This window comes from Macrosteles quadrilineatus, unplaced genomic scaffold (assembly GCF_028750875.1).
Source record: "Macrosteles quadrilineatus isolate MER2022 unplaced genomic scaffold, UCM_ALF_1.0 Scaffold_2__2_contigs__length_208266976, whole genome shotgun sequence".
Lineage (NCBI taxonomy): Eukaryota > Metazoa > Arthropoda > Insecta > Hemiptera > Cicadellidae > Macrosteles > Macrosteles quadrilineatus.
This window is the reverse complement of record NW_026542595.1, coordinates 126526270-126548795: the sequence shown is the minus strand read 5'-3', so window position 1 is coordinate 126548795 and position 22526 is coordinate 126526270. Positions and strand designations below refer to the sequence as shown.

Below are 22526 nucleotides of genomic sequence, written 5' to 3'. Positions count from 1 at the left end.
GAAATGTGTTATTACATCTACAGAGGAAAAAAAAAATTAAACTGATGCCTTAAAAAGAAACTGATGCCTTATAGACCACCTTATATACTTTAGATACCTTAGCTGTTCGGTAACGATTCAACTCTATTTTTTTCCCCGTTTTGTTAAACCCTAAATCATCTTCTGGTATGACTTCATATGTACATAGGGGGTTTCCTAGCATATCAGCTTAGCTACCTTATTTTCCATATGAATAAAGAAAGTTCAGTCTTGTTATAGCTTTATTACTACAATTGCAATAAAACAGGTTGTAACAGAAACCCTCGCGTAGGCAGTTTAAAGATTTAAATGTTCACATTGGTATGGGTAGCAGGTCCTGTAGTGTGACAGGATATAAATATTATTACAGCTTATGTCAGGGTGTAGCGAGTGTCCAAAGTTGCTTCCCTGGAGGCCAAAAAACTGGAACTGCTTAACTTCCGGAGCGTCCACCGGTTCCGAGCACAAATTAGGTTTCTCTGCGAATCTTTTCGCCGTCGTCGCTCCCAATTTTCTCCCTTCCTCGCCGTTTGACCTCAATTTCGTGTTGGAACTTTGGTTTTGGATAATGAAGTTGTGATAAAAATGGCCCAACCGTAGAATTTTTTAATTCAAATAGAACATAGATAAATGGTGATTGTTGAGGTTTCTACTGTGAATATAATTTGTATACTCCCTTGATTCCTTATAGACGGATGGTAAAAAATGTTGTAGTTAACAAAAAGTTCAATTAACTCAAATTAAAATTTAATTAAGAAGCTCTATATTTTAAGATAAGATTTACAGACCCTTAAATGATATACTTTCTCAAAGCTTTAATATTAATATTTAAATAATGTTCAATATTAGTTAACATATAAGGATGTGCTTAAAAGTTAATTATCACCGAGCAATTGTAATGGTTTAAGTACATCGTCAGTTCTAACCTAGTTATTGTAAATATCTTTTAATATATTAAATATTTAAAAAATTTACTAATAGGTAATGTAACATTTCTTTAATTGGTAGACTAAAATTTTACTTCATGAAAAATTATTAGAATCTGACCTCTCGTAGATATGATAATTTTTATTGATTGAGCAGTAGCATGTTTGAAAAAATGTACCACTTTACATTCCGAAATCATAAATATATTGGTTATATTTTGCAAGAGTGGTATTGCAATTGAAACAGACTTTTGATTATTTTTAGGAAAGTTACTTTTAAGGTGCGTCGTTGTATAGTCAATGGTTTTATTAACAAACTATTCTATGTGATGAACACATGTTTTGAATGAAGCCTTGACTACTGTTTATTTGACAGTAGTTACTTAATTTACTAGTATTCCATACTTAACATAGCCCACCTAAAGTAAATGTTTACGAATAGTCTGCCTGAAAACTCGATAAAAACAGAAAAAGTTTATTCACTGTCCGTGGCATATAAACTGTCGTAATTAAGCATTATCAATTTGTGTATAACCTTTTAATATAAAACACAACTCTGATAATGGATTTTATTCTCATGTTAAAATTGAACCAAGTTTTAGCGCTAAAATAATGTGTTTAATTGTGTCATGGACAGAGTACTGTAAAACCCCATTAATTTTCTTTCTTTTATTCAACGTTGTCAAACTACAAGGATAAAATATCGTTAACTGTGGCATTTATAACCCCGTCTACACTTTAGAAGGAGAAGTCAGTAATAAAACCACAGAAGCTCTATATAAGAAAGTCTACTTCCGTAGTCTATAGAATAACTCCAACTTCTCCGCAAATCAGGAAACCTAAGATCCCATAAAGCATTATTAAACAGCTGTAAACGTCATGTTGACAAAATCCCAAGATTATGGTAATTGCTAATTGGCTACAAGTTTTTCACTAATGAACTAGTCCTGACGCCTTGGGCTGATATTACGATGTTACAAACGGGACTTTCTGAACAGGTCCGCTTGACGTATTGGACAGTAATGATAATACCTGGATATCTAGATGAAACTGTCCTAGACGATTATATAATAAACTGATTGAAATTGCGTGTAACAGGAAATGAAAAGGAGTGGGAGGCGTGAGTTTGATAGAATGCGTAATAATTCAGCACTCAGGATGTCGAATGATTTCTTTTCGGGGTTCAAAACGTTATGCACATCAGGGGAAAAAATAAAAAATCTTCTTAAGCCAATAACGTCAAATAATGAATACTTCTATACTTTTCATTGAAATTAATTGCGATCATAAAAGTACGTATTTTAAGCTTGTCAGGACTAGTTCATTGAAATGTACTATACTTATGTAAATAGTTTTTAGTAACATAGCATTATTTTGTAATTTTACAGACAATTTTGCTATTGACAAAATAGTTTTGGTCAATTAATCTCTGGCAAAAAATTGATGATTTTTCAACGGTTGTGTCTTTAAATTATTTGTAGCATTAAACATTTAAAAACTCGACAGGACTCAATTAAAATACCCCCACCGCAGCAAACCTGCAGACTAAACGAATTTCTTTTTCTGATTTGATTTTCACTTAAACATATTTAAATACCATTAGGTTTAATGAGTACCTAGGTTTACTGCTACAAAAAGAGTAATGAAGTGTGTTTTAGTAAAATATTATAGATAAGTATAAAATAAATACAATTGCCAAGTTTGATCAAAATATATCCATAAACAAGTAAACTACAACAAACTAATCTTCAAGAAGAACTGTTTATATTGGAATTAATACTAATTTGAAATAATAACTTCGCCAATATATCTGAGTTTTTAATTTTTATGAGGCCTTTCACCAGCTATGCTGGCATCATCAGACAACAAACTAGTTTAAAATTATCCTTAAAAATAAAATAAGAAATTTAAAATAACAATTATTAAATTTTCTCCTTAACCAATAATTGTTAGAAAACACTTACTAATATACTTAGAACTTTAATATACTATTTTTTTTAATGCAAGGGTCCATGCACAGATTGTGCATTTCGGAAGGTTTCAAAAGTTAATTTTTAGGTAATAAGCCTTTGCCCATTCAAATATCTGACTCTACGTCATAAGGGCTAAAGGGTGGTTTACCTACCACAATCAGCCTTAAGAGTAGCCTATTTAAAATCCATTTATACAAACTGTTTTGTCTGTCTGGTGTTGGCAATGATCCTGTGGTTAAACATTGAACTGAAGGATCCGCTGTTAGATTACAATTAATGTACAAACCGTTATTAAAAGGTTCGTCAGCAACACTGGATATTTGAAGGCGAACTCTAGTAATAATCGAAACGCAAGGGGGCGAAGCCCTAAACAATATCACCTGTTTGTTACCATTCGCAGATACATGGATCAAAGCTTGACACCTCAATCGTGAAAATTGGTAACTTAGGACAGCTGAAAAAGGTATGTTATAGAGTAGCCCCCTTATTGTAAAAAATATTTAGAAGAAGATAGAAGATATGGGATACCAAAAATAGCTTGAAAATACAATTTAAATTGTTTAAAAGCAGTAAATTTTGTTTTTATGTAAAGGTAATCCGTTGCGAAATAACTTACCAATTAACTTACTGCATAAAATGACGGCCTAAGGTTCCATATTTCAGCAATACCATAGTTGAGTTTTTATGTATGTAGAGGAAGACATTATTTTGCTGTGCTTTTATTAAGTTTTTTTCTTATATTATTCAATATCTTGAGTAGTATTGAACTCTATGTATTGTCACTCACATAAAAAAATCCCGATCGGTAAATTTTTTAATTTTTTAGAGAAACACAGGATAAATATCTGATTTGATGTACTGTTAAAAGTAATTGAAATTTCAAAATATGAGTAGAGTTGTGAGATAAAATAAACCCGCTATAGCCTGAGTACTAATGAACATTTAATACCTCTCCAGTGATATGAGAAAATACAAAAGGTGGGTAAGTAGTAGTTTTTGGATAGCTTCTGAAAGGACTCCTTTATTGTTTAAGGGAAATTAATTAGGTACCTTAAGTGTGTTGCCTTCCAAGGATGAGGTCCCTTTGTAGGTAGTTTGTGAATAGCTTCTGAAAGGACTCTTTTATTGTTTGAGGGAAATTAATTGATGTGTTGCCTTCTAAGGATGAGGTCCCTTATATACTCTCAAAGGCTGATATAATGTATACCCCCACATACTATTATCTTTAAACGCTCAAAGACTTATTTCCTTAATACATTTCCTAGTATTCCTCTTTTTTCTTGTACCATGAAGCAGGAATCTCCTTAAACATCCTAAGCCTTACTTCTTCGTTAGACCTGTTACCAACCCTGTTAAAAACATACATATTTCACCTTTAGGCCCTTATTATTCCTCTTTCAACCTTTAATCATCAATCTACTCATTACTTCATTGAGTAGACTATCAGCTTACATCTTTAAACCTGATATAGTTGTACCCACTATTCCTTATGTTCCCATTACACCAATAATCTTCCATGTCATTCACCTTCATAGCATGGTATTCCCTCTTTGCCTTACAAACCTCATCTTTACATCCTTAAACAATATTCAGGTAGGGTGTCTTATGTTATTTATTTTTTTAATTGAGTAAAATTGATATCTTAGTTTACCCACCCAACACAAGTGATATAGTAAGAAATATTGAGCAATTTAAAACACTCCTCAGACAATACGCTTATACTTTATAGGGTTGTGCATAACACCTCGTAATGTTTACATGTTGTATACATTTTATAACATAGTTCTTTATGCCACGATATACCAATTATTTTATTTTGCATTTCCACATTAAACGTGAAACCCTTGCACATCTCAAACCCCTAAAGTCTCATACTCTCAACATCTTGGTGAGTGTTTATAAAGCTTGATACTTCGGTCACCAAGGTTTCGGGTTCAAATCCCAATCACGAATGGACTTTATCTAAGTACTTCTGCAACCTCTGGACCTAACCTAAATGTGAAAAACAATCCCAGGTGCCTAGTAAAAAAATCCCCCACACCCTCCACTTCAACCCCCCAAATCCCACCCTCCTCTGACCCTTCCTAAGGACGACCGAGGGCTGACCCTGAGGCTCGACCTCCAAGCATCCTTACATAAGGATCACAGGGAGCCCAGCACGGGGGAGGGGTAGCGAAAGTGAGGCAAGTATATATACAAGCGTTCCTTCTACAAGCATAACACACTCACAGACATGAAGTTATTGGTAAGTCTAACTCCTAAAATATTACTTACTTATTTATAAAAAAATATATAGTTAAACAGATCTCAAGCATTTTATTAATTTTTAAGGAAAGGCTTTTGGATGTTTAATGGTTTGAAGTTAAACAATATTTATTTATTGTTATGGTTTATTTTAAATTACTATTTTTATAATGTTTATTTTATTTATTGAATTTGGTAAGTAAAAATTGTGATGCCCTAAATGTGTGTCTCTTATTAATAATAAAGACAATAAAAATATATTTCTATAATAAAATAGTTTTAATTGCAAATTTCTCTCATAAAATGATTTTTGGTAGAGTACTTGTTTTTATATAAACAAATATGAACCATTAATTACAGGTAAAATCATTCGTTTATATGTTGATTGTTATTTTAATAATTAAAACATAACCTATTATCCAACAAAAAACATTTTAAAACAATATAATTTTTTAAACACATATAGTATTTTTATAATATTTTAAAACACGTACATGCTGTTTAACTATGAATTTAAACAATAACACAAGTTAGACAGAGAAAAATGTATTACAACTTTGTCTATAGTACATTTTCATAAACGTAAACAATAAAAACTTAAAATAATTCAAATGTACCATCAATCGTAAACTATTATTTTGTTGAGTTGCATACCTGTTTAATTTTGCTATGAGTATTACCTATAATAAATTAACCTTTAAAACCACTACCAATAATATAATTATGGTACATTCAAATATAAAACATATTCCTAATTTATGTTTAACTTCACATAAACAGATGTTAAGGACTCTAATTAACTAGTGAGGTGTTTGTATATATTTTCAACTAGAATAACTCGATTTAGATCATTGTTGTGTTACAACGTATTATCTTTTTTAGTTAATACGTTTTAAGGCTACTAGCTATTGTTTAGAAAATAATAATCGTATTACCCACGAAACTGGTTCTGAAAAAGACATTCTCTTAACTATTTCAATTTGAGAAATTAATACAATAAAACTAAATAATAGGAAAAATTTGCAACCTGACTAGAGTATTTATATGCAGTTTAAAGAATAGGTGGTTTTGACTCAGAGTACAAATTCATTTTATAATGTAAAAGTTAGTAAAAAAGAACATATGTTCAAATTGGTCAACTTGAAACTAAAATGCCTATTAATCTGTTTATACTATTTTATACTAAATATGTACTGAGAGATTAAATTAAAATCGTTATTGATATGCTAGTTCAATATATTCAAACTGAAGTATGATTGCCAATGTATGATTATGAGCCAATCGGGTTTTAAAACCTTTTAATAATATGAAAATCATTCTTTACTTGTATAATTCAAATACATATCACCATCTTTATCTATGAGCCAAATTAAAAATGCACATTTTCTTGTATTTCTTATATCCATTCTCCTTTATGATTAAATCTTTCATGGTTTTACTATAATAATATTTTTACTATTAGATTACCTATTTTAATTTTCTCGTTTATTAATTTAGAATACGTATATTTTTCCATCCCTTCAGTTAGGAACAAATATCAGGTTAATTTAATCTTATCTAACTTTAATATAAATAATGTACCCAATGGTTTGGAACCCACATTAAGGTAATTGTTAGTTTATCCAGAAACTAAAATATAGAGGTCTTTCAGGGGTCTAGAACTCTATAGAAAAACTATTGAATTGGAATAACTATAACTATTAACTATTGAACTATTGATCTATTGAAGAACTCTGTCCATCAAAAATGCATATTACTGTGTAATTTAATTAACTTACAAAAAATATAATAATTATATTTTGAAACTGAAAATACGACAAATAGATATTCTTTAATCGACTAATATTTTCTGTGATGGTAGTTTGAATGTTTTAAGATAACACGTTAAAAGATCTTTCTAAGATTTTACCATTGATTAAAATATGAATGGATAAATAAATGTGTCAAAGGTAATTCTTAAGTTATGGGGAAACCTTAAACAACAACGTCGAATAGTAAAGAATTTAACTATTTTTATTGGTGTAGTAAACTCAAAACATGTGAAAGTTTGCAATCACAACAAAAGAAACAATTTAGTATTTCAATGTAGAGTTATTGAATAAAATTCATTATTTATGAATGTGACGTAAGAATGTAAACAATGTAAATGACCTTTGCGAGTAGTGAGTTAAGACGATTACGTGACGTCATGGTCGTGCGATCAGCTGTGCGGATGACCGGAACTGCTGACTCGACCGGATGATGACCGACTTGCGCAACAATGCTGATAGATCAGCTGTTCGAAGATATTATGTGACGTCATTCATAAATATGTGATTGTTCCAATCTAGGTTAACGGATTTTTGTTGTACATTTTATAATTGGAGAACTTTTTATCTATAACCTTTTTATGTGCTTTGCGATGTTTTAGTACGTACAGCTTAAAATACAAAGCAGCCCTTTGAAACTATGAGAATTTCAGTTGAATATGGCGGTTGATATTTTGGAATCCTTGTAGGGTAATCTGTTAAAGGTCAAATATGTGTACTTGATAAATTATTGTACTATCTTCGGATTTTTGGCTCAATAAAATTTCGTTTGTTTGACGTTCGTGGAAGACGGTTTGGTTTATTTATATGAATCCAAATAGCCAATATAAAAAATTATTTCTGTTGTTAAACGTTTGGCAAATTATTTTAGCACAAACTTTATTTAATTAAAACAAGTACTGTATTGAGACGGCAATATTTTTTTGTAATAACACTTTTAACATAATTTTCTTTAAAACAGATATATTTCTTCGAAAAGTATTAGTTTTGCTTGTAATTTCTTTAAATGTACAGTACAAAATATTGCACCCCTCCCTCCCAAGTTTCAAATTGTATAGGTCAATTTTCGTTAGTAAAATAATGTACACTTCACGCTAGGGCAACCAAGTAAACTATCTCATCTAAAATTAAAGCTTGTATCGTCCAGCTAACTTACGTTGATGTCGTTAACGATTTTACGTTAACATATAAACGTATTTACAAGCCACGGTAGACTCGCATCGTGACGACCGGATTATGCAAGAGTGTGGGAAACGGTCTGAACCCTAGAGTAGGTCACCTGCTGTACAGTATTGTGCAATAATTACCCTAGGGTCACCATGGACATGGATGATAAAATGCATTCTTGTCGATGTTTCATATGCGAGTATTATTGAACAAATTAATTTGTCTTACAGTTTGATTTGTATTTTTATCATTTTTTGTTTGTTTGTTTAATCATATGTGTTAAAAATATATATAGATTTTTTATTGAAATCCATTAAGTTATCCAGCGCTTTACCGTGATACTAGGATTGGACTTGGATACTTGTCTCAACAAAATAGTATTTTTTATATACAAAAACATATTATCGAATGAGTTTTCAACCACTGAACAGCTTAGAGCATCCAAAGAATGAATTCTACTATTTTTTGGAAGAATTAATTCTTTGATTTTGTTGAAACCAAAATGAAAAGTACGTTCTTCAGTTCCCACTACAATTAACAACCATTTGATTATAAACAACCTTGTTTTAGAAGGTCCATGCAGAGGTAAAACTGGTCTAGCCTATCTGTCCTGCATACCTAGTTTCGAATTACTCTGTGATACATTTCACATGTGAAAATAAACACAACTGTTTTTAGGTGTCACACGATAACATGAAACGTAGTCCGAAGCTCATCGTGAGTAGTATGCCAATCTACCAAAAAAAATCGATGACTTAGACAAACAACCCTCATTATATACAGATATATCTTCACGAGACGCAATGCTTTAACTTAAATACAACAGAGAGTGTATACAAACTATTCGCAAATCAAAATCACTTAATTAACCTTTATCACATTTCATTTCAAGGACCCCAAAGCAATGTCACCGAGTGACCTCGAGTTCCAAAACAGACGCCACCGTGACAATCCGTTCACAACCGGTCACAGGTCCAGTCACCGTTGCGCAACTGTTACAGTAACCGGTTCCAACTGTGTCACTAGGGCCCTGTTTTTGTTCGTTATTACGTTACAGGCTCATTAAACCCCTACAAGGAGTATAGAGACCGCGCTAAACGCTCAATCATAGACTGTGAATGTTCCATTTGTAGAGCGGGTTTTGTTGTGATTGTAGTTTGTTGGCAATCGGTTAGCCTCTCTTGGGCTCTCTCCACGGGTGGTATTGCATATTAAGGTCAAGTTTAGTGAAACATAATTGCTGAAACTTTGTGCTTGTATTTTTTATGTAAAATATGTAAGAGGTTATAACAAGATTGTGTTGTTAATCGTCATGAAAGAGGGGTAAGGAATTAACCTAACTGCTTGAAAATTTTGTAAAAAAATATTTACACGTTTAGTAATTTATTTACAAGACCATAACCAAAAAAAGACTTAACTTTTTAACTATATTTTGGACAATAATACTGGTCGTTGGATACTAGATTAAATATCGCCTCAATTTAAACCAGATGTAGTAGTTTTTTAAATTTCTTTTTAGTTGAACGAACTGTTTGGGGGTTGCAACTGTACAATTTATGTATTCTTGGATTTTTCTTAGTTTTTTTACGATATTTCTAATTTATAAATGTTGTGCTATTAAATTGTTTACAATTAAATATTCTGATAAAATGACACACTTAAATGAAACCAGTTCCGGAATCTGAATCCCAACTATAGACATTACACCCATGTATTTTACTAACCTAGTTTAAACCAATGTTCAAGTTTGAGTTTAGAAAGTGCACGTCCTTGTCTTCTTATACAAGGTTCTATGTAAACTAAACTCCAGAGGTCTTTAATCGTCGTAAATCTTGTGATAAACTGGTGATGTTCTTAAACGTTTTGATAACTTCTAATGTTATCGAAAAATTGTCGTTGATTTACTTATCATTTAAACCTTTTATTATTTAGAGATTTAAAACTGAAAAGTGCATCACATTTGGGTACTATTATATTCCTTGTTACTAAATGCTGATACGAAAGCATATTTAAAGGCAGAAATAGTGAAGGATGAGTGTTGATTTAAGGATATGACAGTTATGTTAGTGTCTTAGATTAGCTTTTTCTTCATCCAAGAACATTTTGTAAAACTTCAACAATCTAGGAAAAGCTAGGTCCAGTTTTGAAACGTCAAAGATGTCTTGAATTTCATCAGATCAAACTCACAACTCTCTTAGAGTAGACGAGCATTATAGTGTGTATGATGGATCCTGTCTCCTGTCCCTCCATCTACCTGTGGACTGACCAATAGTTTAAGGCCCGGGCCAGTCCATATCCAGTGAGCTATAATCATGATCTCTGTGTCAGGTTGGTGTCGTGTTGTTGGCAGCCCTCGCCCTTGCCGAGGAGGCGAAGAAGACGGAAGAAGTCAAGAAGACAGAGGATAACAAGGACTCCAAGACAGAGAAGAGAGGACTTTTTGGTCTGGGCTATGGATATGGCGGGTATGTATCTCTTGTTTTCAACATACTTAAAAAAATAAAAAGTATCAGTAAAATTTTGATCTATTTCAGAAGTTATTCCTTAATATTTTGATATTTTGTAATCCATTGGCATTTTCAATTTTGTTGTTGTTGTTTTTGTGTATTTTTTATTGTTGATAGCACGAATCAATCCACCAACTCTTAAGATCAAAATTTTTAACGGTATTTCATCATTCTACGTTACATTTGCATCTATATCTCAAATAGTATTTGATTTTAAATTACCAAAATAAATATCACTTTAGTATACTAATTTACAACAGCAAATTTCACCTTTAACATTTATTTGCAGACACCTTTTTTTATAGGAAACTCTTAGATTGGTGTGCTATATTAAAACGTGTTCTCTATACAAACTCCTATCAAAAATATGTTTAACTCTGGGTATCTAAAAATCATAATATTTGACCAGTTAATTCTATTTGGTGTACAAAAACAATTTCTTGGATATAATACTTTTGTATTAACAAATCACACCCTTAAAATATTTTTTCATTCATGGAACTTCTAGTATGGAATGTGATATTAAAATAGAATTTCCGATAACGAACCATCAAATAAAACTACTAGGTACAGCACAAAAACATAAATATTTACAAGATATACTCCAATCCATATAACCTGTTTGAATGTACTAGTCTCCTGACCATTCTTCGTCTTTCTAGAGACTGGCATCACTGGTTTAAGGCCCAAGTCAGACCTAGGGTCACAAGACAGGATCTACCATACAGGCTATAGTAGTAAATATGAGTAGCGCAATAAGGTTTCTTCCTTACTCAATGAGTCGCTATGTTCTAGATACGGTAGCTACGGAGGTTACGGTCTCGGCCAAGGATACAGTCTCGGCCACAGCTCTCTGCTCAGCGGCTACGGTGGTGGATACGGTGGAAGCTACGGAGGCTACAGCGGTGGATACGGCCTAGGAGGCTACGGTCTGGGAGGTCTCGGCTACGGTAGCTACGGTCAAGAGGGAGTCATCAAGGCTGTCACCATCCACAAGGAGGTTGCTGTCCCTGTACCACAACCGTACCCCGTCCACGTGGAGAAGAAGGTGCCTTACCCCGTCAAGGTATGTTAATACAGAGTGTTTACACAGAAATGTATACAAGGCCACGGTTAAAGCGTGGCCCAAATTACTGGTACCGAGAGTCACTGTTTATGGGCAAAATAAGCTTAAAAGTTGGTAACCCTTTTTTCTTAACTTCATTACGGATCAGCTGATCTGCATTATTATTGCTAGCATTGTAAATGCTGTTGGGAAATTATTCTGGAAAACTTTTAAGATGGTTGCGTCTTAGAGAAAACCACGTAGTCTTTTTCACAATAAATTTCAAAAAAAATTAACCGTGCAGTCAACAATGCAAAAATTTAAATCACCTGATCGATTTGTACAAACAAACTTATCGATGAGGATTCTGAAAGAATATGTTGCATTGGTCTTTTTTGTAGACCGTAATAAGCTTGATTGTAGATCTTTCAAATTTTTTCCATGTATTGATTGGAATATTTTAATGAGTTTAAGTAGAAATCCAACACACAATTTCACAACCAGTGTTTATGATAATCCCCACTAAATTTAAAAATTCAATATTATAAATATATTAAAATATTATTTTCCCCACAGGTTGCTGTGCCATACCCCGTCGACCGCCCCTACCCCGTCCACGTACCCAAGCCATACCCCGTTCCTGTAGAGAAGCCCGTGCCATACCCCGTCGAGAAGCCAGTGCCTTACCCCGTGAAGGTTCCAGTCAAGGTACCTGTTGCACACCCAGTGCCTTACCCAGTGCCTAAGCCCTACCCCGTCCACATCGAGAAGAAGGTACCTTACCCCGTACCCCAGCCTGTGTACGTCCACAAGCCTGTCCCCGTGTACGTGAAGAGCCACGACTACGAACACTACAGCGGCTACGAGACTCCCAGCTACGGCGGCAGCTATGGTGGAAGCTACGGCAGCTATGGAGGTTATGAAGGCAGCAGCTACGGCAGCTCCGACCACGGTTACAGCTCCTACCACTAAAACATCCAAGACAATCTCACCGACCAAATTGGGTACCCACCCTAGACTACCTGTTTTTATTGTATTATTTTGTAAATAAATGTTACAAATTTCTATAAATTGGCTTTTTGTCTACCTTTGTAAGTGTGATGTATATTGAATAATACTTTTATGAAAAGAGTTTGAACCAACTGAAATGGTTTATTTTAGCAAAACTACGTTTAAAAGAATGGATTTACAGGACTAAAAACACAATAATTTAACATAAATAACAATATTGAACTAACAGCGGTTTTATACAGTAAAAGGAAATTAGTAAGCTCACATAAATACCACCCCTCTTTTATCACCCCTCTTCACTATTCATCACTATTCTCCCCCTGTTCCATTGAGAAGATACGCAGGGGTCTTCTTACCTTCTTCTTCCTCTTTTTCTCTTCTTCTACTTCTTCTTCTTCTTCTTCTTAGTGACGTTTTGAGTCCAGAGAGTATCCCTACTGGACTGTTTTAGGACTATGTCCTCGTCCCACTCACGCTTCCTGGTAGAGTAAGATTAGTTGGAATAATTTAATATACAGTTAAACTTTTCTTTCCCCATTGGCTTCAGAAGAAATGTACACCTAAAAAGGCAATTTAATGTGTTAATTGATTTATTTCTATGTCTATATCTGTAAATGAGCCTTACTTTGCATAATTGTAATTATATACGTCTGAAGTGGAATGTCTAAAAATAGATCATCAAAAAGGAATTCAGTAGAGTTGCTAATTTCGTATAAAGCTTATACAAACATCAACAGACTTAGTTTAAAACTGGACCTAACCATGATCATTGGTAATTTATAATTGGTCAGATTCAAATACACTGCATTGTGTGTTGTCTCAATGTGATAAGTGATATTCATAAATGAAGACAATCAATGATACTATACACTTCCAATAGGTTACATAAAATAGTTATATCTTATTTTTTTTATTACTATTATTTTTCAATCAAATGTGTTTGTCTGGGCTTGAATCTCTCACAGACCTCCACACCTTCTAAACTACGCCAATTCGTAGAGAGCTCTCACATTTCAACAAGCAAGAAAGTCATTACATAAAACCTTCATAAAACATTTTGATGATTCGGAAAGGAACCAGCTTTCCAGTGTTGAAATGTGTTCTTCCTGCGGGCGATTGTATAACCTTGCGACAAGAGGCACGCGTCTTTAAACTTCGACATTGACGACGACCTACTTAGTCTTCCGTGCACTGCTGCCAAAACACGGGTGCAACTTTTACAACAAACAGCTGATTACGACATCACCATTGTATTTAGTGGACGTCTCTAATGATAGACTCGTGTATGTTTTGTTTTTTTTACTAAGCTCTAGCCGTAGCCCGTGATTGACTTTTGAATTAAGCCTAGAGGTTGCGGCATCCATTAGTGATTAGCCGGATTTGAACCCGGGATTTCAAGGACCAAAATCTCATGCTCTACCAGTCCTGATCCCTTATCATGTTTAATTCTGGAACACAGTAGGAGCCTTAATCCGGGAAATAATTTGACAGTGAACTGTTAAACAAATTAATTATTTTCAAGGTCAAATGTTTAGTTGAGTTTGATTGAAGTATAAATTCAAAATGTGTAAGTTTTAAGCCTCTTAAAGTGGTCTTCAGGCGAACTCAAATTTTTGAAGTGGTCAAGAGTTAGGCCCACTCTAATTACCAAAGCCCTTCTTTATATTGAGTCAAGATAAATTTATATACATCAATGACGGGCTGAAAGGGTAAAACTTACGACACTTGTGTTAAAATAATTAATGAGAGTGGAGTTCAATATATAACGTTAAGAATGACAGGATACAGTGATTAAAAGAAAGGTTGTGAATTAATTAGGCAATAATTGCAATGGATAAATGAATTAAGCAACATGCAATACCACTAGGCTGAAAAGGTCGCCAGTTCGATTCTGTGAAAAGTCAGTAGCTTCTTGATGATTCAAAACTGGAACCAGCTGTTCCTTATTATTCATCTTTAAATGAATGATCCTGGCTAATGAAACAGCTGAACTTAGTCAGTAACATAGCTACACATCCCACGCCATTCTACACTCATTCTTCAATCATATTTGGGTTAAAATACGCACCTAGGTACTGTACCCAACTCAATGATTTAGATTGATAGATTAATCCTAGTGGCTGCATCCTTATTTGTCTGCAGTTTGACCCCCAGAATTGTCTAACTGGAGCAACCTGCAGTTACACCTTTCTCTGCTAGGTCGCAGCACCTACCCACTCTGCCCAGCTAAGGAAAAGTGCCGTATGTCCAAAATTTGATAAATTGGGATTAATATGTTTCTACATTTAAATTTTCACAAAGAACACGCTGGACTAGTCAAAAATGCCGTATCTGCAGCCGTTTTAAAGATATAAGCATGGTACTGATCGTATGTACACTGAATTTGAGGCATTTACTAAACAAAACTGCCGTAAGTACATTCTACTAATCAAAAGAGCAGTATCTCCACTGGATTTACTGTCTTCTAGCTTAGCAAAATCACATACTGCATTTATGCTTAGTAGTTTCTGAAGGAATAAGTTACTTACGGCATTTTTCTGATTTATTATGTATTGATCAGTTGTTAGGCAACATTTAAAGATGAATTCAATTAAAAAAAAATAGAAAAATACTTTACTTCATAAAAAAGGTTACACTTCAAATTGCCAATTTCTGTAGGTTGATTAATTTTTTTATGTTAACAGACTTTACTTTGTTATACCGGTACTTATATTTTTTTCTCTGGTAAGCATTAGTGATTGTTACAATAAAATAGTTAAATTTAGATCAGGCTTGTCAGAAAAGTTTGAAAAACCTCTGTTCCACATTTTTTTAAATAATAGATTCTAGATTCAAGAGGCCTAACAATTGTCATAGTGTAAACTGAAACCTGTCTTACTGTGACTACTTTTTGTCATGTTATCGTACTTTACTTCATTATACAATTAATTATTTTTTCATATATATATAAAATTGTAATAATATATGAAATAAAAATTTACATTTTTAACATTAATGTAATTTTTAAGTTAAAAAAACTTCTGTTCAGTTTTTAAAATGTATTCCTCATTTTGGTAAATAATAGCCATTACCATATTGTTTAATTTAACTGAAACCTGTCTTGCTATGACTAGTTACGGTAACTTTACCTCATTATACCATTAATTTTTCATTCAAAATTCCTTAATGTAATTTTGTATTACTTTGTTTTTCAACCATACAAATGTATTTTTGTGTTATTTCAGAAGTCCCATTACGTATTATTTACAACCCTAAGTACCTATAACATTTTGAAAGTTTGCATAAAAATATTTTTATTTATTAAAAATTGCCTATAAACAAATATTAAATAATTTTTAGAACAAATACTGGTGATTAATTAGAACACTATTCCTTTATGAAAGCTTTCCTTGTTACTTACGGCACCCTATCTACAAATAAATACATATGTTACTTAGCATAACTGCCGTATGTACGACATGCCTTTTTATTATCATTTTATTAACTTATTTAATATCAAGAACAATCAAATTAACTTGCCACATTTATTCTACATTAATGTATCTACCAATTGGTAAAAATAAAAATAAAATAGGACTAGAGGGAAACATTCAGCAATATAGTGAACTTTGAATTGAGTTTTCTCAAAATCCACTTTTTGTTACTTACGACACTTTTGGTTAGCTGGGCAGCACTGCCCTTAACAATGTTGTACACCTATTAAATAAATCTTAAATTCTAAAATATAAAAAGAAAAGTTAGTTGGCAACAAATTCTGTATATTGCTTTTACATTTAGTTGTTTTATTTTACTTGATATTTGGCTATACCTGGGCTACATACAACTGTATGGTGTATCAATATTACAGTAATAATAACGTTAGTCCCATATATCAATATGGTATGCAATTTTGGATTTCACAAAAACTTTATTGATTTATTTATAGGTGGTAATAGAGTATTATAATGGATGTTAAAATTACGAAAGTGCCACAGTACCATATTACAGTAGTTTCTTTAAAAATTAAAGTCTGGAATTAAATGTTTTAGTTTATTTCTTTATACATCACTGCTTTGCTATTGAGGCGATCAATTTTTTTTCATTAGACAAATCCTCTCGTCATATTTTAATAGTTTTTAATCTGGCGAACCTCCGTTCACATATCTATTAATCTATTGGAATAAAATTATTCAATCTTAAGCTATATGGCTTTTGTTATTGCATATCATGTATGAATGTTCGTGATAATATTAGACTATCCCATCGATATATAAACACATCCTAGCCATACGTTTTCAAATACTGTAACATATTAGTTTGTATACAAGGTTTGATAGATTTAAAATTGTATGAATTTTGGACCCCTGAGTTTAACATTCAATAATATATTTTTCGGGAAAAAGATAACTATAATCTATTTTCTATTAGTATATCGTGTAACTCTTCGTCGCAATAAAAATAACGATTAGAAAAAAGTTAATGTTTCCGCCCAGGATCGAACTGGGGACCTTCTGCGTGTTAGGCAGACGTGATAACCGCTACACCACGGAAACTTGATTCGGGGTCAAGTTGTTTGCCAACTTGACAGAACAGAAGTTGGGCGCCGACCAAGAGGTGCGAGTCGACATATCTCACACTAACATAAGGAAAGGTCTATTTCGAACTAGTTTTGAATAGCAATTTAATTATTACAGTACTAGTTTTACACAAAACAAGAGTTTAATGCAATGTCGAAAGTTTCATGGTATGGTTTGATCCTGAGGGTGGTCAGTAAAATTTAATGGTTCAGGTATTTAAAATTAATCAGTGTAGATATTTAATTGAACTATTAGTCTAATCGCCTTTTTGCAATTAATCGCCATGTTACATTTGATTTTCTAATTTCACAGCATTTTTGTATTTTGAAGCTCACTAGAGTGTTCGTTTTACAAGTAAGCCGGCTTGGATTTTACATAGCAGCAATATTAGAATTTATTTAGAAACCTTTAAAATCCTTGGTAAATGGAACAGATGAACATATTACAATAGTCATCCATGGCCAATAGTTTTATAATCATTATTATCAATCAAGATAGGGGACACCACCTATGTGTGTATTTCAACTCAAATGACCGAATGATGAGTGTATAATGAAGTGTGATGCCTTGTGCCTTGACCTTGTTGACTAAGATCAGCTGTTTCATTAGTCAGGAACGTATTTTGTTAAAAGCCCAACGATCAGGGACAGCTGAATTCAGTTTCAAATCATTCAAAAGCATTACACTTTTCTCTGGCTCAAACCGATGACTTCTCAATTACTAGTCGAGCACTATAACCACTGAGCTACCCATCTATTAGATATAGTTTGAAGTTAATTTACTAGTAGTAGGTTAAGTATCTAACATATGTTTGTATTAATCAAGAGGTAGCATATCCTCAAAACAACATAGTTCCATACTATTGCCGTATCAGACACTACAGTCACACTACAGACTAAATTGTGAAACAAGTGTTGTGACCAAACAAGGATGAAATGTTGCCAACAGACCAAAGTGCGTAAACTGTTCTACAACCTGGGGCTGGGGCAAATTTTGTAAAATTACAGGCCTTAAATCGATCAGAACGTTCGAAAACGAACAGATTGCGAGAGGAATACTTGCTCAACATAGGCAATCTAGTAGTTAGTAGTGTGTCCTATTTTGACCTCAACTAGTTGGAAGACTAAACTCTTTGAGGTTGATTAACCTAAACAAATTTGAGATTTGGTTGCATATCAAATATTGTTAAGGTAATAAAATTTATCCTAAGGTAAGTGATCTCATTATTTAGCAATGCCACTTAGTGAAGTGTACTTAGGAAGCTTACAAAAATGAGGTCAAAATCCGTTAGATGCCCTCAACTCTTATAAATTTTCTTTTTTGATGGAAATCATAATAAAATTTAATTTTTTCAAATGCACGATGGAGGAGGTTAGTGTAATTCAGGGAGCTATTTAATTATTTTTTTAACTTCTATATACGCAAGCAGTTTTCTTTTTCACAGTCAATACCTAATAACAACTTGACGGATTTTAACGTTTGTGGTGTTAAATTAAAGGTATTTTCACGTAGATGTGCAAATACGTCTCAGAATATTAAAAAAGGGCATCACTTGAGAGCTAATTTTTCGGACCAGTGGCGCTACCCGTCTACATTGCATTTAACGCACTTTTTCACAACCAAACATATGGACATGGTTTGTAATAGTTCTTAAGGTTATCCACAGACTGCTGGACTTATTATTTCCAGAGCAAAGCCGGAATTTATATTTTTATTTTAAAATCTGTTTACTAATCCTGCTTCATAAATTAAAGTATTCCCTTGACGGACTTGACAAAAAATGATTTTTAATAGTTTAATGTGTTTGTTTTATGTTTTAACCTAGCTATTTATGTTTCCATTCGTTATTATGTTATTACAAGTTGCAATTTATTTTCAAAATGAATGTACCTCATCAGTTAAAAAACGTATTATCAAAAGTAAAAATTATTACCAAAACACAATAAATTTTTATTCTTGTTTTGAGCGTTTGTATTTGCTAGCTTCACATATTTTTAGTTCCATCGTAATCCTCGTTACAATCTACAAAACCTCGAGTCCACATTGGATAGCCTTTAACATGTAACACTTTACAATGAACATGGAACCCAGCCAGGATAAGCTGGCGCTGACTTAAAGCTACATGCTAACTACGGTCATGCCTCTAATTGTAAGTGGTCACATAAAGTGGAGTCTATCAGGTAACGAATGGCGACTAGAACGGGACAAATGGCGACCTGGAGATTTATCGGCACCTCTAGTAGACAAATCGGCACTTAGAAGACATACCGGCACCTAGCAGACGTATTTGCACTATTATAGTCTGTATGATGGAACCTGTCTTCTAAACCTAGGTCTACGTGGTGACTGGCCAATGGTTTTAAGGGTCAATCCTAGGTAGACGGTTCAGGAGACATGTTCCATCATACAGACTATAGCGCACAATGTCACGTGGTTTTTGTCTATTTGTGTCTATACTGGTCTAAGAATAGACCAAATGACAGTAAGGCTATTTATTGTATTGCTGGAGTAAGACATCTCATATGTGGACCAGCTGTAGCCTAGTTTTTTAATTGAACAGAGTTAACTAAACGCTCTTAAAATGCGCTACATTTTAAAACTTTATTTCCTGCCTTAGGTTTTGTTCCTGAGATATTTCTTGACATAAGAACCCATAGCTTACAATAACTTGTATGCAAACTATTGGACAGAAAGTCAGTAATTTACACGTTAAATTTCTTCGATAATCTACGTGAATTTACATTCAAAAACGTTCATTTTGAATAAAACTGATGACCTCAATTTGGTGAGGAATGTCTTGTTCTATCAATAATCAAATATATATGACCCAACTTTTAACTGGAGACCTATTGAACCAACACCTGCGTTCGTTTTAAAGTTGATATCTAAAAGTATCTACATTCATCAGTATTTACTTTACACCAATATCTACGTTAGCATCAGTATCAGCATCATCAATATCATTATAAACACAACACCAACATCACTGTCAGCATCTTTAATTACTGTTGTTTATCGTAATCCATTAATCGATTTATTTAATTACCTGCTAATGGAGTAGTGAAATCAGAATTATGTTTAAACGACTGTAACTTGAATAAATTATCAATATTCTATAACAGTACTAATTTCATTAATTAAAATATAATTAGGTACCATTGCCTGTAATATATTGTAGTCATAAATATAGTATAATAGAAAAATTAAATAATTCAGTTTTAAATAGGCAATAGTCAAAGGTGTGGTACAACGATTAACAGATAATGACATTTTAGAAATTTCAACTGTTTGTACGATAAAGCATCACTTATCAATGTTTCACAAGTCAGTCTAGATCTAATGAAGAATTAGCTAAGCTAAGCAATGTTCTACGTAAAGCTAATCGCTAATAGTAAACACAAGTCACATAATCTAAATTTCTGACTCCCACATTCTAACTGTCTATAGCTTGTTTACTTATAACGAATAAGTGTGGTACCCAATCACAAAGATAATAAGTTATTTTTTACTTGTGAGGAATTTTATACAATTGGAAAAGTAAAAAAATTGAGTTTGGACTAAAACTTAGCTACCATAATGGGGATAAAATATACAAGAATTAAAAAAATTATTGTTTATATATTTTCAGAAAACATTTTAACAACTATTTTCACTAACAAATTATGACAAATTTAACATATAAATAAATTCATACCATTATTTAAACCATAACCATTATTGGTTTGTTGGTCCGCTTGAATTAATAAAATAGGTTAAAACTAGTTGACCTGGACATTTTGAGTTGTTAAAATATCAGAAAACAACGATTTTTTATAAGGCAAAAACCTCTTTGAATGAAGTGGTGGGTGTGACTCTTTTACAGTTTTGCAGTTTTTTTAATGTTTTTGTCTGAGTTAAATCTGATATTTAAAATACAACATTTAATTAATTTTGTATTAAAGTTACCCACTTAAATACAAAGTATTTGTGGTTAAAACCATAGTCTATGTTTAACCCATTGAATATTAACACGTAGCAACAAAGGTATAATGTCTAAAGGTCATTAGACGCTATGTTATACCTAGGTTATACCCATCTAAGTGTATAATACATGCTGTATCATTTACTTCGATGGTTATACCTACTGATACACCTGTTTAAAATTTTAGCAATTTTATGAGGAAACCATTTTTTACATCTTAGAATTTAGTGGGTTTAATCGACGCCACCAATAGGTTTACATTAGCTTTCAAAAAACCTCATCAATTTTAAGTCTTATTCAAAACATATTTTTTCCATATTGTATGGATAGAACTGTCACGTTTTGCAAAGAATGTAAGAAAACATGCAATGAAAATTCCAATACATTTACGAAGTGTATTGTATTTAAGGTGTCTTTTTGTGACAAACTAAACCACAGGACTGAAATATAAATGATTGATTTATTTACTACTGATTACACAAGAGTACACGTATCTCGACTATTCAAGTTCGATCGTATTTCTCTTTAGCTCGTTCAGTGCTATGTAGATTTATTGAACGGGTTTAACGATGTCTTGCCATCAATTTGTCAAACTCTACCGCAGCTGTAAACGAGACTGGTCAAAATTTAAGTAGATCATGACTTAATCAACTTTCATCAAGTCGTTTAATTAATGTATCAATATTTATTTACACATTATGTAAATAATAGGTTGTAAGATTGTTTTTGGAGATCCTATGACGTAACTTTCTACATCACGATTTTTTTATATTTACGAAGGCATGGAATATATTATTTATTATTTTAATTGTGTGATGAAGTGTGTTTGGATTATAAGCAATTTTGGAGTTAAATTCATTGGCATATAAGTGATACTTAAAGCTCTTCTCTTATAATATTCAACCAAACTTAAATGTAAAGATATTTCACTACAGTACAAGTTACTTTCATGGTGGAATGGCCTCTGGATCGTCTGAATTAACTATATAGTGGTTTAAATTACCTTGTTACTGTCAAAACGATCCTTTGTATCAAAGGATCGTTGGTAATTTAAACCACTATATAGTACAAGTTACTTGTTTAGTTAAATGTTCTTTCGATTTAAAAATCAAGATTTCGTTGTTGAAAAAGCCCTAATTGTGTAGACTCGATTTAATCGATATCCCTTCAAATTTTTAGAATTTAAATTTATTATTTAGCATTTACAACACGCTATGGATAAATTCAAATACGTTGACATATTTCATGTTTTTCAGGGACAGTCAAATTTGTACACGTAAATACTGTAGCTAAAAACGTGAAATAAATTT

The 22526-nt window shown here is 32.6% G+C and overlaps 1 protein-coding gene and 1 non-coding gene across 2 annotated transcripts in view; one reads left to right on the top strand and one right to left on the bottom strand.

Moving 5' to 3' along the window:
• The window catches only part of LOC128984864 (uncharacterized), a 31305-nt gene extending 18546 nt beyond the window's left edge, over nt 1-12759 (top strand). Inside the window, exons 3-5 of the mRNA XM_054404234.1 lie at nt 10465-10601; nt 11439-11709; nt 12265-12759. Coding sequence (XP_054260209.1) covers nt 10465-10601; nt 11439-11709; nt 12265-12660 — 804 coding nt within the window. The 3' untranslated portion in view covers nt 12661-12759. The remainder of the gene's footprint in view (nt 1-10464; nt 10602-11438; nt 11710-12264) is intronic.
• Nucleotides 12760-17158: 4399 nt separating this feature from the next.
• Nucleotides 17159-17231, bottom strand: Trnav-aac (transfer RNA valine (anticodon AAC)). Its single transcript has one exon. It is a non-coding gene; the product is annotated as a tRNA-Val (tRNA).
• Between the last annotated feature and the right edge of the window lie 5295 nt (nt 17232-22526).